The sequence below is a fragment of the Onthophagus taurus genome, chromosome 3 (genome assembly GCF_036711975.1).
Source record: "Onthophagus taurus isolate NC chromosome 3, IU_Otau_3.0, whole genome shotgun sequence".
Taxonomy (NCBI): Eukaryota; Metazoa; Arthropoda; class Insecta; order Coleoptera; family Scarabaeidae; genus Onthophagus; species Onthophagus taurus.
In genome coordinates, this window is record NC_091968.1 from 91829 (window position 1) to 107923 (window position 16095).

At 34.0% G+C, this 16095-nt stretch overlaps 2 protein-coding genes across 2 annotated transcripts; both read left to right on the forward strand.

The window, feature by feature from the left end:
* The first annotated feature begins 39 nt into the window (after positions 1 to 39).
* Positions 40 to 2374, forward strand: LOC111429073 (lamin B receptor). Its single transcript, XM_023064860.2, has 4 exons — positions 40 to 132; positions 228 to 1403; positions 1591 to 1999; positions 2060 to 2374. Exons 2-4 carry the CDS (start codon positions 228 to 230, stop codon positions 2335 to 2337), a joined length of 1863 nt encoding a protein of 620 aa, XP_022920628.2. The 5' UTR covers positions 40 to 132; the 3' UTR covers positions 2338 to 2374.
* Positions 2375 to 5922: 3548 nt separating this feature from the next.
* LOC111429065 (target of wingless) lies at positions 5923 to 15260 on the forward strand. Its single transcript, XM_023064851.2, has 5 exons — positions 5923 to 6155; positions 11519 to 11740; positions 12657 to 12789; positions 12850 to 12907; positions 12958 to 15260. Exons 2-5 carry the CDS (start codon positions 11668 to 11670, stop codon positions 13660 to 13662), a joined length of 969 nt encoding a protein of 322 aa, XP_022920619.1. The 5' UTR covers positions 5923 to 6155; positions 11519 to 11667; the 3' UTR covers positions 13663 to 15260.
* The last annotated feature ends 835 nt before the right edge of the window (positions 15261 to 16095 follow it).

Sequence of the window (16095 nt, forward strand, 5' to 3'; positions counted from 1 at the left end):
TGGGGAGACGTTATTTCGAAACAATCATAGCGTGCTTTGATCAGAAGCGTCACTTCGTTAAAATAAGCGTCTTTTTCCTTTTAGTCTTCAATTTTATGTCTTACGAACAAATTTCCTCATTAATTTATAAAGGTAAGCGTTTAAAAATCCCAAATAATTAATTATTTTGGTTAATTAATTTTTTCGCGTCTATTTTTAAACGTTCTAACCTCTATTTATATTTTTAGATGTCAGGTAGGGTCCCCAAAGAGGAAACAATTCGTGCAAGTCGAAGAAGCCGTCCTACAAGATCGCCGGCACGAAAAAAGAGTCCCGCTCGGACCCCAAAAACTGGCGGGAAACGCTCGGGAAGTAAGAGCCCTTCCAGAAAATCCGAAAGTATGATAACAACACCCACAAAAAAACGTAGCCCAGCTAGGGGGACGCCAAGTAAAAAAAGTCCAAGTAGAATACCTCGTACAGAGTCATTTAAAGAACCTTCATTAACTAAAATAACCACGAGTACACCTATTTTAGATGTTGATACTGATTCTGATGTTGAAACAAAAATACCTAAGCCCTCCACACAGATTAGAGGAAGAACAAGGACAAGTATACGTAAAGAAATTACTTCGGTAAGATCAGCATTGAGCAATTTAGATTTGGATGGGTTAACAATGAGAGTAACACGATCGATGACACCAAAAGAAATTGATAAAGGAATAGGAAGCGACAAAATCGTTCATTTAAAAGAAGATTTTTTTACAAAACGCGAATCGAAATTGATCGAGTATTCCGATGAAGATGATGTTCCGTTATCAAAGCGTATCGATTTGATGGAACCCATTTTTAAACCAAATTTACAATTTCGTATTGAATATGGAGGGATGTGGGGAACCCTTTTTTTGATCGTTTTCCTACCGTTATTTACAATAACAATTGCTCAATATACTATAATGAAAAGTTACCCAAATTTATCGAAAATTGCTTTTTACTTTGATCTCTATTCGTATCTTGGATTTGCAATTTTCGCACTAATTAATTTTATCGTTTCCATGATTCGGTTTGGTCCTAAACCGGAGGGTCAATTAAAAATTTTTGCTTCGTCGAATTTTGTTGCAAATGGAATTATTAATTTTGTCGTTAGTTTGGGCGTAGTTTTTGGTTTGGAATTTTATGGATTTCAGATTTTTGATTATGTTAATGGGCATTATTTGCAACTAACCGCGGGAGGATTGTTGTTTGGGATTTTTCTTTCTGTTGTGTTGTTTGTGAAAGCGCATTATGTCCCTGTCAGTGCGCTAAATATTATGGGAGATACCGATAGTTTTATTTATAATTTTTTTATTGGGAAAGAAGTTAGTCCGGTGATTTTTGGAGTTCATATGAAGATTTATTTAATTCGATTGGTTCATATTGGTCGGGTAAGTAAAATAGAACTAAAAATAAATCTAGAATTAACACTATCACTAGAAGAGAACTAGAAACATTACTGCTAGCGTCAGTTCTAGTTTTAGTTCTAGTGTTACTTTTACCTAGTTGAGTTAACAGCTTTCGTTGGTACTTATAGATTTAAAATAAATTTCTTTAACCTTTTTTTATTGATTTCAGAGCATCTTAACAACAGCGATCTTATCGAAAAGTCTTGATATAAACAAAATCGTCGCATTATATCCAAATTTAAGTAACATTCACTCATTAAATTTAAATTATTCTTTGTTGGCCATTTGTTTTATGACTTATATCACAATGTTTGATCGAATATTTTATGAGAAAGTTATGGCGAGTACCTTCGAAATACGCCATGAAGGACATGGGTACTTAACGAACGTTTATTTTATGAGCACCTTATTTTTATATGGATTAATACCAAAGTACGTTCACGATGCTCGATTACAATTAAATCCCTACATTTTGGGATTGGTTTGTTTGGTATTTTTTATTGGATATATCATAAATCGAGGGAGTATGAATCAAAAATATTGGTTTAGAGTGAATCCATTTCATTCGAGTGTTTCTTGTAAGTAAATTTGAACTCTTCATGTTGGAATCATGTTTTTTAATTGTTGTTAATTTATAGATTTATCTACAATACAAACTTCCCAAGGAAAAAAATTATTGTGTGGGGGTTTTTGGGGAATCGTTCGACATCCGAATTATTTTGGCGAAATTATGATGAATTTAAGTTATGCTCCGTTTACGTGCGGATCTGGTTTGTTGATTTACATTTTATGTACGATTCCGGCATTGATTTATCGAACGACAAGAGTTGAGTTTAGGTTGAAACAAAGGTACGAAGTCGGATGGGATAGGTATTGTGAAAATGTGAGGAAAATGTTTATCCCGAAAGTGTTTTAAATGAAATTTTTCTTTTAAAAAGTTGATTTTGAATTAATTTGTCTTTTATTTTATAAGTAACTCAAGATGTGTGTCTAATTTTTTTTCCTGGAATTTTTTTATATTAATTTCTTATTTTATGTTTTTGTGCAATTATTTAATCTTTAATTTTTAATCTTTGTGGTCAATTCACTTCCTTACCTCTTGATAAGTACAAATAAGTTGATTTAAAAATTTATTAGAGTACATCGATTAATCCAAAAAGTGGGTTAAATCTTAGAAACCTAAGGTTTTCTTTTGTAAATTGTAATTTTTTACAAATACATTAATACAGAGTTTAGATTTTCATTTTTTTCTTCCCATATGTTACAAAAATAATGCAAATAGTTTGGATAATTTGTGGTGTAAACGTTTCAAGCTTAGTAATAATTTAAAATTTTATTGGTCGGTTTGCGAATGTTAATTTTTGAAATGTGCTAAGGTTAATGAACAAAAACAGTTTTAGAGGCTCCAAGAATAACATCTCACTGCGGAATTTTGGAAATGAATCCAAGCAGACTACTCGCCCACATATCCCACTGAGTTACGACTCTGCTATTATTATTAATATATTATTTACGCGAACTCAGACATTCGTAATAAAAACGCTTTAACGTCGATTTTTTTACATCATTTTTTACTTTTTGCCTTAAATCAATACAAGAAAAAGAAATACAACAAATAGAAGAAAAAAAAATAATGTTGTTTAATTTTATAAAGAAATGCGTGACAAAACACGAATGTAAATCAAGTTAATGCTCGGTGCAAGTAACTCGTCGGTGTAGTGTTTAGATTTTGGCGGCCGTTCAACAATCGTCTGCCGTTCATTAGAGTTTGCCCGCGGACGTGTTTATTGTGGAACTAAAGAGATCTAACCAAAAGTCAATATACTGACTAGGACTTAGATTTATTGCCATGCCTGCAACCGGAATTGTTACAAAAATAATCCTAACGATTTGTTTCAAACAAAACACTCAATCAGATTTTAAAAACAACTCATTGTTTCTTACTTTATTCATTTTAAAATTCTTGATACTAAATTATTAAGTAACAATTTGATGTGCAAAATCCTTTAAACTAAAACTCTCTTTAACATGGTAAACGTGTCTCGCCAGGTTGGCCGAAATTGCAAATCTAAAATTGTCTGTTTGTATATGCGAGTAAAATAACTTGAAAATACGACAAACTACGCGGACTAAATTATGTATACATTTATTATAGCAAAATTCGACAACCAAAATTGGTAATTTATCTTTAAGCTTTAGTGAATATGTCTTCGTCTATAAGACCTTTAAAGCAAATAGAATGGAGAATCCATGACTTTGTCTAATTATTGTCGAATGAACGGATTTTATCTGATTAAGGGCCGGGTATCTAGTAATTTGTGCCGTAGATTGGTAACATTAACGTCTTTTTTTTAAATTTGAACTGATTTTGACAATAATAACAATTGTGTAAACTGTGCAATAGACAACCTAAGCCTTAACGTCATAGCGATGGGCGCAGCTTATACCGACTCCAAACATTTTCGTTGCTAACTGTGTTGCTAACGGTAAATCACCATATGCAATTTTTCATTAGTGTTAAAATAAAATAAACTAAGTGATGACATTTCAAATGACATTTTTTGGCGATTTATCGTTAGCAACGCAAATGTTTGGAGTCAGTATAAGCTTCGCCCATCTCTGTGACGTCAGACTTAGGCAGTCTAATAGCATCTTGAAAATATAGAAAAATGTTTAATTTCTACGATACTAGTATTATACTACTATCGTACAAATTACTGGCTACTGCTACTGTAGCAGTAGACAGTTCGAAAACAAATTTTTAGTTAATGTGTTTTTAAGTAGAAGAAAAGAAAAAGAATTTAAACAACGACCTAACCACATTGCGCAGTGGGATGAAACGGATTTTTTTAGACGGTTTCGGCTTTCAAAATAAAATATTATTGGGCGACAGTGGCTACAGATTATCACGCTACTTAATTACGCCGTTGCCAAACCCTACGTTACCACAGGAAAACTTATTTGAAGAGGCATTACGTCGCACGAGAAGAACTGACAATTTCCCATATTGTCGTTAGGAATTAAATTTAAATTAAATTATGGGGGGTCCAGGGTACAAGCGATAATTGTTGCTTGTGCCGTATTACATAACTTCGCTATATTAAATGGCGAAGATGAGGAAAACATTCCAGATGGATACGCTCATGGTGGCAATGCAGACGATAATAATTGCAGAGCACTGTCTGAGTTTATTAAATATTTTTCAAGTATTAGAAATGTTATAGAATCGTATTATTTATTTAATAATAATTTTATAATAAATTAATTTAACAAAAGATGTAGCGAATTTTTAATGATAAAGCTGTTTTTAGTAATGTTTTTTTAATAGTCAGGTTATTTATTTCTATTAGTTGTTTGTTAATTTGAGATTGTTTCTTCTTGTAGTAATTTCATTTTTAAATTTGTTAGATTAGCTGTAGTGTCTAGCCAAGGCAGAATGTTTTGCCCAGTAGCAGAAAGATTTATGTTTTTAGTAGGTCTTTTTCTTTTTCTGGTTTGCAAAGCTCAATGTTAGGCTTTTTTTAATTGGACAGGAGACTAATGACTCCAACTATTATTTCCTTCCACAATGTCATCTATAACTAGAACCAATTATTATTTATATTCTATAATATTAGCTACATTTTCTACTATTTCAATTAATCGTCAACACTCCTCTTGTGTATAACTAGTAGCACGTTTTTTTTCCTTTCATAACAACAAACTAACCAAAGTTATTCACGACAGACTAGGTTTTTCAATGTTGTTATATAAAAACCTTGGTAACCATAGATATCTGGCGGATAACTGTCTTATCGGCACCATCTTGAGTACCCGATAAGTTATCCTGCCGATAATTTCCCCGACAAAAATATCCGTACATTGTACAGTACAAACTAACTTATCGGCCAGAAAACGCTATCGGGAAGTTTATCAGCGTATTGTACAACCGGCCCTAAGTCGTGTCTGATAATTGTGGTAATGAATGATTTCATCTGGTTAAACCGTGGTCGCTTACGGCCGATACTCTATACCTAATATAATATCAACTCAAACAGGTCACTTAGGTTTAACAGAATCAATTGAAAAAAAGAGATGGAAAGGGATTTTCGATTCGAATATGGATTCGATTAGAAAATATCATTATAAAAAAAATATGTTAAAGTTATCATCATAAAAAAAAATGTTTTAATAACGTATTTTTATATGACGGAATTTCATCGTTGGCGACCACTTAACCGGCAAAGACAAAAAAGAAAATCTCGTCACGATACAACTTCACCTAGTAGTACTACGAGGTTGCATCGAAATAGGGTTGAAGATGAGACGTAGAGGGTAAGATCAGGGGACGAACGTCGGTCGCGACGTCGACAAAGAAAAAGCTAGCCGGGGAATCAAGGGGGGAATTAGAGGAAGAGGAAAACCCCATCTGCACACACAACACACCCGGGGTCGATGTTACGCCGACTCGATCCGAACGCGCCGTCGGCGGCGTCGCGACGCCTTGTTCAACGGCGTCAGTCAGGTGGCGGCAAGCACCCGTAGGACGCGAAATTAAGAAACCGCCCGCCTCTAATGAAAAGAAAAAACGGAAAACGATTAAACGATATTCAATTACTATATCGTATTAATTTTTAAATGTTTAAAAATTATTGATTAAATACAAGGTTTTGAATGATTAATTGTTTAAGTGGATTTTTTATTTGTTAGTGAATGTTTCTGAAAAATTTTGGATTGTTGATTATTTTAGTTTAGGTGAGTTTTATTTTTTATTAAATGTTTAATTGAAATTTTGACAGTGTTGTGATTGAGATGAAAAAATAAGCGATAAAACCAGGAACGAACGTAAATGAGTTATCGTTAATATCGGTGAAAATAATTTATTAGCGGAGGGGCAGTAACTAATCGGGTTTATGAGCGAATCCCTATTGGTATACGTTTATTTGCTCTAGTATTTCGAGATATTAAAACGCTACCAGTACTTCGTTATCTATTTTGTATCTTGTAATTATTTGACAAACCCAAATTTAACTCGCCACTTTAATTTAATTCTATAAAGGTGTTTTTTAATACCCTAAATCCATTATAATAAATAAAGATCTAATTTTAAGGGAATAAATTATTTTTTAAATTGTTTTAACCTTGCTATCTTAATGCATGTTTAAGTTGACAGAAAATAAAAACTTTTCTCTCGTCCAACAAGTAAATTAACTCGGTGAAATAAAGAGAAAATTGGGGACGAGATGTCACCACAAAAGTCAAACACTCGTAAACTAACACGGTGCCACGTTTTTTTTTCCAAACTATATTAAATAAACATAAAGCTTGGAATAAATTTCCATATTAAAATTTTTTTCACTCTGGATTGGGGCCAATATTTTCTAAAATTATTGCCGCAAAACTTATTTTCGATTCGACCGTAAATATTTATAGGCCTACTCGAATTTTATGTGATTGCGATCCATCCGGAGTGTTTACGAATATTCTATATTATTTAAATTGCCGTAAAAAATGAAGAAATCGATCCATTAATATTAGAAAAAAATTTAAGTACAATTCGATACTTTAAAAGCAAATAGAATTTGATTGGGTGCCGGAGTTGTCACGGATTGTTAAAGAGTTCAATGTTACAGATTTGTGTGAGAAAATTAATTCAAAATATCTAAAGAGAAAGAGGATGGAAAGATCCATCCTCATCGTCTCGGACCTACTTCCGCGTGTGCGAACGAATCATTCTCGTTGGGTGTAAAATCAATAGTTCGCGTCATTCCGTAATAAATTTAGAACCGACACGGAAACGTCGTCTAATCGCCATGGGACTTTGAACGAAACTTTTCGACGGAAATTCCCGTGCCGATACCGGGAAGTCCCCAGACGTGCTTTCCACGAAACATTGCCACAAATTGATGATTTACTTAGATTTTAAACAAATTTCCCCTAAATTTGATAACGTAAAAAGCTGCAGCAAAAAGATAACTCGCGTAAATACGCGACGAATGTCGAATCTATTTTTGTGCTGACGTTTATTTTCACCTACTTAATGGAAGTAGATTGAACAGGTGAGACCTCGCTTACGAGGACTCAGCATGCGACTATTTATAAAGCAATCACCCACTCTTTTCTTAAAATCAAAATTTATTTATTAAATTTACCACACCGTACAAAGCGGAAACAAAAAGGGGAGAAGCATCACCCGAGAATATGGCCTACGTGACCCTAAAACGCGGTATCGATTTCGAAGGGAACACGTAATCGTAATTTTTGCGTCTTCTTTATTTTCAATAAATGTTTTTTTATAAATATGAAAGCTTTTATATTCGGTGTTAATTGATCCAAAATTAGAACCGTTCGTCTCTTAAGATGGCTAAACGAGAATGTTTCTAGGCCTAGAGTTAGTTCTAGTTAGTTTTGGCTCACTTAAGCGGTCTGACAGTAGTTTTACGGACGCCAGCAGAGTGTGGCTAGAAAAGTCGTTTCTTGCACATCCGTCGACCAAAACGTTTAAGCCGTTCAAATCGTCCGGAGAAGACAATATATTTCCTGCTTTGTTATTGTTACCTGTTTTGACGTCGTACCAGCTTGACGTCATTTCTGTTGAAAACCCTTGAAAAAGTTCTGGAACGGTATATTTGGTCCACTGAGTCGCCACCATTACGCTTACCAAGCGGGAAAATTAATTGTCTTTACACAGCTTTGTTGGTAGAGTATCCAGAATGCTCCAGTATAAAGAGATCTTGGTTTGTGCGTTTCTAGAGATATAGAAGGTGCGTTCAACAACGCAATACCACAATCTGTTGAAACAGCTGCTCTTGACAGGGAAGTGGAACGGAAGCAACTATTGCGGATGGAATCCGCAATATGCTTGCTAGTAGAATAGTTTCTAGTTCAGAAAGGATACGATACGTTTCAGGCCGGGAGGTAGCTGTCCACAGGGAAGGGTGTTATATCCCCTGCTTTGGTCCCTTCTGTTTGATGATCTGATTGCGATAGTCGAAGCCGTTGGTGTAGAAATATAAGCTTATGCTGATGACATTGTCGTTATGGTCAAAGGAACCTGTTTGTCGAGGATATCCAAAGTCCTCCAGGTGACCTTAGACACCATTTGCGCTTGGTGTAAGGGAAAGAATCTCACGATAAACCCGCAATCGATAATCGTTGTGCCCTTCACCAGGAGACGAAAGTTGGATGGACCAATCCGCCCAACTATCCAAGGTGAAGAAATTCCTTTCTCAAAGGAATTTAGGACTTACTCGTAGCAGCATTAAAGATCTAATGGGTGTCTTTACTGGGCACTGCCGATTAAAAACACACCTCAACTTGTTGGGTCTAACCGACGATGTTGAATTCCAGATTCATTATCAGATTCTAGATTTTTGGGTCGCAGTTTATCTCCCCAAAGGATCTGAATGATTTTTTAGTGAGCAAGGTATTAAGGTTCGTTAAGAGCATTGGACTGCACGATGAAATTTGATAACGGGATACAATAGATCCTTAGGGTCGCTGTGCAAGGTTGGTTGGTCCGCCTACCCGATATGTAATCTATGTAATGTAATGTACACCTGTGGATTCCAGCAATATGAATTTGTTGAATCGCACATTGACATCATACTTATCAGGTTGGAATTTTATATATAGTCTGAACGGACACCTTCCTCTACAAGGTACAAGCTGCTCATCGCTACAAATTCCAGCAGTTTGAAGCAAAAATGTCATGAATATGTCATGTCTGGTCGGGTTGCTAAATCGTCAAATCATATGAATGTAGATTACATTCTGTTGGGAGACATTGTGGCACAAAATATTGGTCTTTGAAACGATGGATATTTAGTACTCCATAATTCCAATATTGGCTCATGATTTGCTTTGAAGGAACCCGCAAGAATAAGTAATCCAAAGAAAGCATTTATTTCTACCTTGTCAACAAGCTTTCAACTGTCTCCTACACTGAGAGAAATTATTCTTGACTTTCAAGAAAAATTTATTCTTGAATGTATTTCTTAGAAACAAATATAAGATATTCTTAAGGTGAAAAATAAAATACATAAAAAAACTTGCCAAAAAAATTAGCACAAATATTTCCAAAAATGTGTATGAAAAACGCAGTGATGGGCGCTGGGTAAATACCCGGCGGGTAGGTATTTATAAAATGGGTATTTATCTGGGTATTTACCCCGGCCCAGGGTAAATACCCAAACAGTACATATAAAAGTGATACAAGTAAAAATATAACAGATTCTGACAAAAATGTAGAGGAACATGATGAAATGGGCGTTGAAGATAATCAGGTAACTACGGCTCATTCTTCATTCTTGCGACGATAATCCGCCCAGTTCCACTTGAGCTTTGCCACAATGTTGACCGCATCATTTACGCCACTTCTTCTTCGTAGGTCTTCATTTTGTATGTGGTCAGTCAGGGTTACACCCAGCATCGACCTTTCCATCTTTCTTTGCATTACTTTGAGCCTCCTGGTAATGTCCACCGTTAATGTTAAAGTTTCAGAACCGTATGTCATAACCAAAGGAGGAACCACGCATTGATTGAAAGCCTTTCTTTTCAAGTATACAGGTATATCGCTTATGAAGATGTCTTTAAGTTTCCTGTAGGCTGCCCATGCGAGTATCATCCTTCTGTTTAGTTCGCTTGTTTGATTATTATCTTTCGATACACGAACCTCATGGCCAAGATATGTGGCTGCGATGCGAACCAACTGAGAAGAGTACTTTAAGAACAATAGTGGAAAAGACAAGAAGAGATAGAGTTATGAACAAAATTGTAAGAGAATTTTGTGGATTCGGATATGTCATGAGATTTGCTAGGGGAAAAATAAAAAAATTTAATGAATACTTCCAAAGAATGGAAGAAACCTGGCTGATTAAGACAGCAAGAGACCAAAGATTAGCTAGAAAGAAATCCTGGGAGACCCGGAAGTTGGATTTCCAGCTCTAATGAAACACCATGAATGATGCGTAAAAAACAGGTTACAACTTGAATAAAAGAAGAAGAATAATAAAATCTTATGGAAATCAACAATCTCATGGATCTTGCAATCTTGGATTTGATGGAAGTGCAATATGACTAGAAAAGAATCAAACAACAAGAATTAATGAAGCACAAAAACTGAATTTAGTCATTAATATTAGACTTATACTCAATTCAGGACATTCAAAGTTGTTTTTCACGCATTAAATATTTTCGAAGAGTATTACGTAAACGAGAATGGTCGGTAGTGAAAATATAAACTTTCCCGAAATATATGTACACTTTAAAGCTAATAACACCAGAAATGTGTATAAATTTGTTAGACGGAACAGGAAAAATAATATGTGATAGTGAAATGAATGACATGTGTAAAGATTATTTTCAAAACCTATTAAGCATAGAAATTGATTTGGAAATAGACAGCAGTCCGTCACAACCAAGAAAGGATAGTGTCATGAAACCTATATCAATCAGTGAGGTTCAAAACGCAATCACTGCGTCAAAACATGGAAAGGCATCAGGGATTAATGACATACTATGGAACGTATTCAAGATAGAAGTATTCATTATCACCAATATTGATGTTAGAGCTTGGAAGAAGATTTGTCCTAAATTTTGTTGATATTTCGCCCGACTCTTGCACACGCTTCCTGTATACGTTCAGCATCAGTTTTATCTCTCCAGGGCTATCCGAAATAAGAACTATATCGTCCGCGTAGCGCAAATTATTTAGGTATTGCCATCAATGTTTATACCGTTTTGGGTCCAATCCAGTTGTTTAAATGCACTCTCCAGGACTGTGATGAACAATTTGGGTTCAACATTATATCGCCTTGTCTTACCCCATGCCCAATAGGTATTCGGTCAGTACTTTCATGCAATTTTACCGTCATTGTTGCATTCTTGTAAATGTTATAAATAAGTTTGGTGTATCGATAATGGATTCTGCATTAAATTTTATAAATACCTCTAAATGCCCATCTTGGGTAAATATCCCCGGGTATTTATCCAGGTTATTTTCCCTTGAAAATAAATACCCGGGTATTTAACAACACTGGAAAAACGTTATCTCTATGAAACATTGTATGAAAAATGTTTCTACTTTTATTTTAAATCTTTTTTTAAATTATCTCTAGATGTTTGTGGATCAATCAAAAAGGAACGTCCACATGTTAAGAAAACGTAGAAAGAGGCATCAACGATGTAAGGGTTAAAAAAGAAAATTATCGCAACACATTCCTCTTAATGGAATGAAACTCGTGGAAACGGTTTTGTTGATAAAATAATGGGCTGTGGTCACAGCAAGATTAATATTTATCCGAAGAGATCAAGAAATAAAAATAATAACAAAAAAACAGGTAAGATTTTTTTTTATAATTTTCAGTCTACTAAGATATACATTAAGATATTGATGAAGGCTTTTTTGAAAACATTTCCGGAGTTCTTCAAATGACGTTAAATTTACACGCAAAGTACGAAGTTTCGAAGCTTTGAACAAACAATCGATCAAATCCCGATTGATTATTTGTGCAATACGTTCAATGCCACTTGAATCGACTGTATAAACAATAGGCGGATTGGGTTCAAACGAAATCCGGTGATTTACTGCATCACTTCTTTTTCTTTCTATAACTATCGATGGTTTTCTGTTTAGATAATCGTATTAGTTTACCTAATTTTTATTTAAAATCAAACAAGAAGAATGGTTCGAATCAAATCGAGGGAATGAAAGAAAAACGAAAGAAATGTGATCGCAACTTTTTTTTAACTCGTTATAGAATCGACAGGTTCTAAAAAAAAAGTTAAAAGAAAAAGAAGAAGGGTAACGAAAGATTTATGAGGCGATTTGTCATCGTAACACGTTAACGAGACCGCTAAAGTTCTTTGTGGGATCGGATATAAACGACTAATTAACCGAATTACCGTACAAAAGCTCGTTAAGTAACCATCTGACAGTTTATTGGTTGGTTGCCAAATTTCCAAAACAAATTTACATGTTAAAAAAATTCTCTTTATCTTTATAATATCATAAGTAAATGTGTTTTTCTTTCATTTGCTTCATTTCTTCAATGAATATGTGTAAATGAGGGTTCAGTTCGACTGCGTTAATTGGAATAATTCTTCGTCCAACTTTATTTGCGTTTAAAGTTGGATGCAACATCATTGATGAAACAATATTGCATGAGTTTTGTATCTATTTTTAAAAGTATAAAGTATATAGATTTTGGGTGTAGGATATCTCTTAATATTATCTTATAATTATTTTTTCATTAGTTACTCAAGAAAAAGACGAATCCGAAGAAGAAGAAACGATTGAAAATGAAACAGATGATAGAGAAGATGTCGACGATGTCGATCGGAAGACAATAAAAATTAAGCCAATTGGCGGACCACTGCTTGCTCAAAAGTAAAATTTCTATTTTATTAATTAAAAAAATATTATAGAAATTTCTTTGCTTTGTTTCAGGGAATTGTCGTCAAGTCAACAGAATTTTTTCAAAATGTTAGATGAAAAAATTGAAAATGTAAGAAAATATAAAAAAAATTTACTTTTTTAAGATAACTTTTTTTTTAGGGTCCAGATTATGATTCGTCTAGTGAAACAGAAAAGGCAGCTGAAACTGCTCGATTAACAGCTCTTTTAAAAGATTGGGAAACAGCGAGTGCCGGTTCACGGTCGCTTCCGGCAACTCCAAAGAAAAACTGGCGACCAAACGATAAATTTTCCACGATTCGAAATGTGGAAATTCGACAGCAACAACGAGCCTATCAACAACAGCAACAGCCGATCATCAATCAAAGTGTTGTGCATCAATCTTACGGTGTTAATCCGCATATCAATTATCATCCTGTATATAATTCTTCAACGTACCACAGCCCTCCGCATCAAACTCACCAAATCCAACAAAACTTTCATCAAAATCAACTTTTAAATTATCCATATCAAGGTTTGGTGAACACTCAACAGCAACAACCTCAAAGACTGTATAATTCTAATAGACAAAGTAACATTCCTCATCATCAAAATATTTATGGAGGGGTATCTTCGTCTGCTGCCATTCCTAATCACGTTTATTCCAATGGGGAATTGATTCAACAACAAGTTTATACGCATCAATTACAATATCAACAAGCGAGGGAGTACCAACAATATCGACAAGCAAGAGAACAACAATTATTGATGCAACAACAACAAAGAAATTATCAACAACAATCGAACGTTGGTTATCAATCGGAAGATTCGCCGGTTTTACATCGGAATCATTATGAGATGGCGTGAAATAAAAATATCTAAATTGTCTAAATTAGGGGGGTGGTTGAGAAAAAGAACGTTTCTTTTTTGTAAGTGCCAAAAATTCAAATTTCTTTCTATCATAATCAAAAAAAATCTTTATACTATTTTATATAATCTATATCTACATTTTGCATGCCAAAAGAAAATAACTTAAAATTTAAATAAAATGAAACGACCAACCACCTTTAATAATAGTAATTAAAAATGTAATGAGTTCGTAAATGTAAATCAAAGAGACATAAAAAAATAATTTTAAAGTGCAAAAATATATTTGTAGATATAATTTTAATTAAATTGTATAATCGAAACAAGTGACAAACAAATAAAAATGATTAAATGGAAATTATTAAAAGTTAATATAAATACATAGAAATAAACAATCAAGATGTTTTAGGTGATCACAAAATGATTGATATATGATTACATTCCAGTTTCATGTTTTTGAGAAAGAATTTGAAACTCAATCATTTATGATCACACAATTTAAGAAAGTATTGTCCCTTGTTAATAAAAAAAAATAATAAAATAAACGATGTGAGATACTTAGTTTTATCGTATTTTAAACAATTAATACGTCTTCAATTTTTTAAATATAAAAGAGTACCTATAAATAAATAAATTGAGCACGTGTTAATTGTTGACCTTTCGCAATGTGATACCTGATGAGCGTAAATGTCTTTTTAGTGTAAGTAGTTGAGCAATAGAATTATTTTAAAATATGCCGTTGTATTAAAAAGAAATAGTAAAAAGTATAAAAAGTACGTAATAAGCGCTAGTTCAATAATGTATAAAGAGAGCTCCCAATTTCTCCAGCCCCCAATTAGATAGGACTTTATATGTCTACTATCCGTGCAAAAAGTCAAGGCCCCTCACTTTAGAGATCGATATCTTCGCAACCGCTCGATAAAAAAAAAATGCGACAAAGTTTGTTGTAATCACTGAACATTTCTACGTAACATATGTTAATTTGAAAATTTTCGGATCTACGATTTTCCTTTTATCGCGAGTTAAATGAAAAAAGTACACAATTTTTTACGGTACCGGCAACGTTGTTAACTTTGCAATTTTTTTTCTTGAAAACTATCGTACGAAAAAATTTGAATTTTGAACAGGTGGTAGCCTGGTGTGTTCTTAATGAGTGCCATATTTTATTTTTTCGATATTCCATACATTTTCGCGGAAAATCGCGGTTTAGTAAGACGCCGTTATGTCGAAAACGGCTGGGTGGATTTCCTCGCTGATTTGACCAAAATATGTCAAATAATGTCGGTTATTGGATTCCCTTGTCAGTTTTTCAAAATTAGAGTTCCCTAATTTTTTAAAAGCGATTTAATGGAATGATAAATTAAAGAGAAACAGACATAAGCTCTGCGGGGTGACGGGGTTTCCGTCCAATCGGAACAGATGGTGCGTCCCAGACAGGACGTCGCGCCTTATTTCTTTATGTAGGTAAGATAAAGGCGCGACGTACTGTCTGGGACAAACCATCTGTTCCGATTGGACGGAACCCTTCTCTCCCCGCATAGCTTATTTCTGTTTCTCTTTAATTTGTAATTCCATTAAATCGCTCTTAAAATATTAGGGAGTCCTAATTTTGAAAATCTCATAACGGAATCCGACAACCGACATTATTTGACATATTTTGGTAAAAACCGCGTTGAAATCCGCCAGGTGGTTTTCGAAATAACCGCATCCTACTAATCCGCGATTTTCCGCGAAACTATATGGAATATCGAAAAAATAAAATATGCCCCACATTAAGAACACATCGGTTTACCACCAATTCAAATTTGAATTTTTTTCGTCAAATAGTTTTGGAGAAAAAAAATCGCAAAGTAGACAAGGTTGCTGGCACTTTCAAAAATCGGGTACTTTTTTCACTTAACTCGTGATAAAAGAAAAATCGCGCACCCGAAAATTTCCAAATTAACATGTGATACGCAGAAATGTTCACTGATTACAATAAACTTTACCCCAATTTTTTCCATCGAGCGGTTACGAAGATATCGATCTCTAAAGTGAGGGGCCTTGACTTTTTGCACGGATAGTAGTATCTTAATTATAACAACAGAACTTCTCAAATTTTAAGGGCCTACAATTACAAAATATAACTTCTTCTTTTGTAATCTCCCAAAGCTGACGATTTTATGATGATATATTATATCAAATCCAGTGCTCACCACGATATTCCTACTGTAAGTGAGCTCTTGGGGTCTTCTTAGGGCAATGTTTATAAAAAATAGTAAAAAATTCTCTTCGAGACGTTGGAATCAAAATACTAAAATCATGTAAAATTCTATCTAATTAGAGGTTAGGAAATTGGGGGCTAACTTCATATAGGTTAAAAAAGATCAATATTACATATACTCAATTCCTATTTTCTTTATCCTTCAAATCAAAAGTCACATAGAGTAAAAA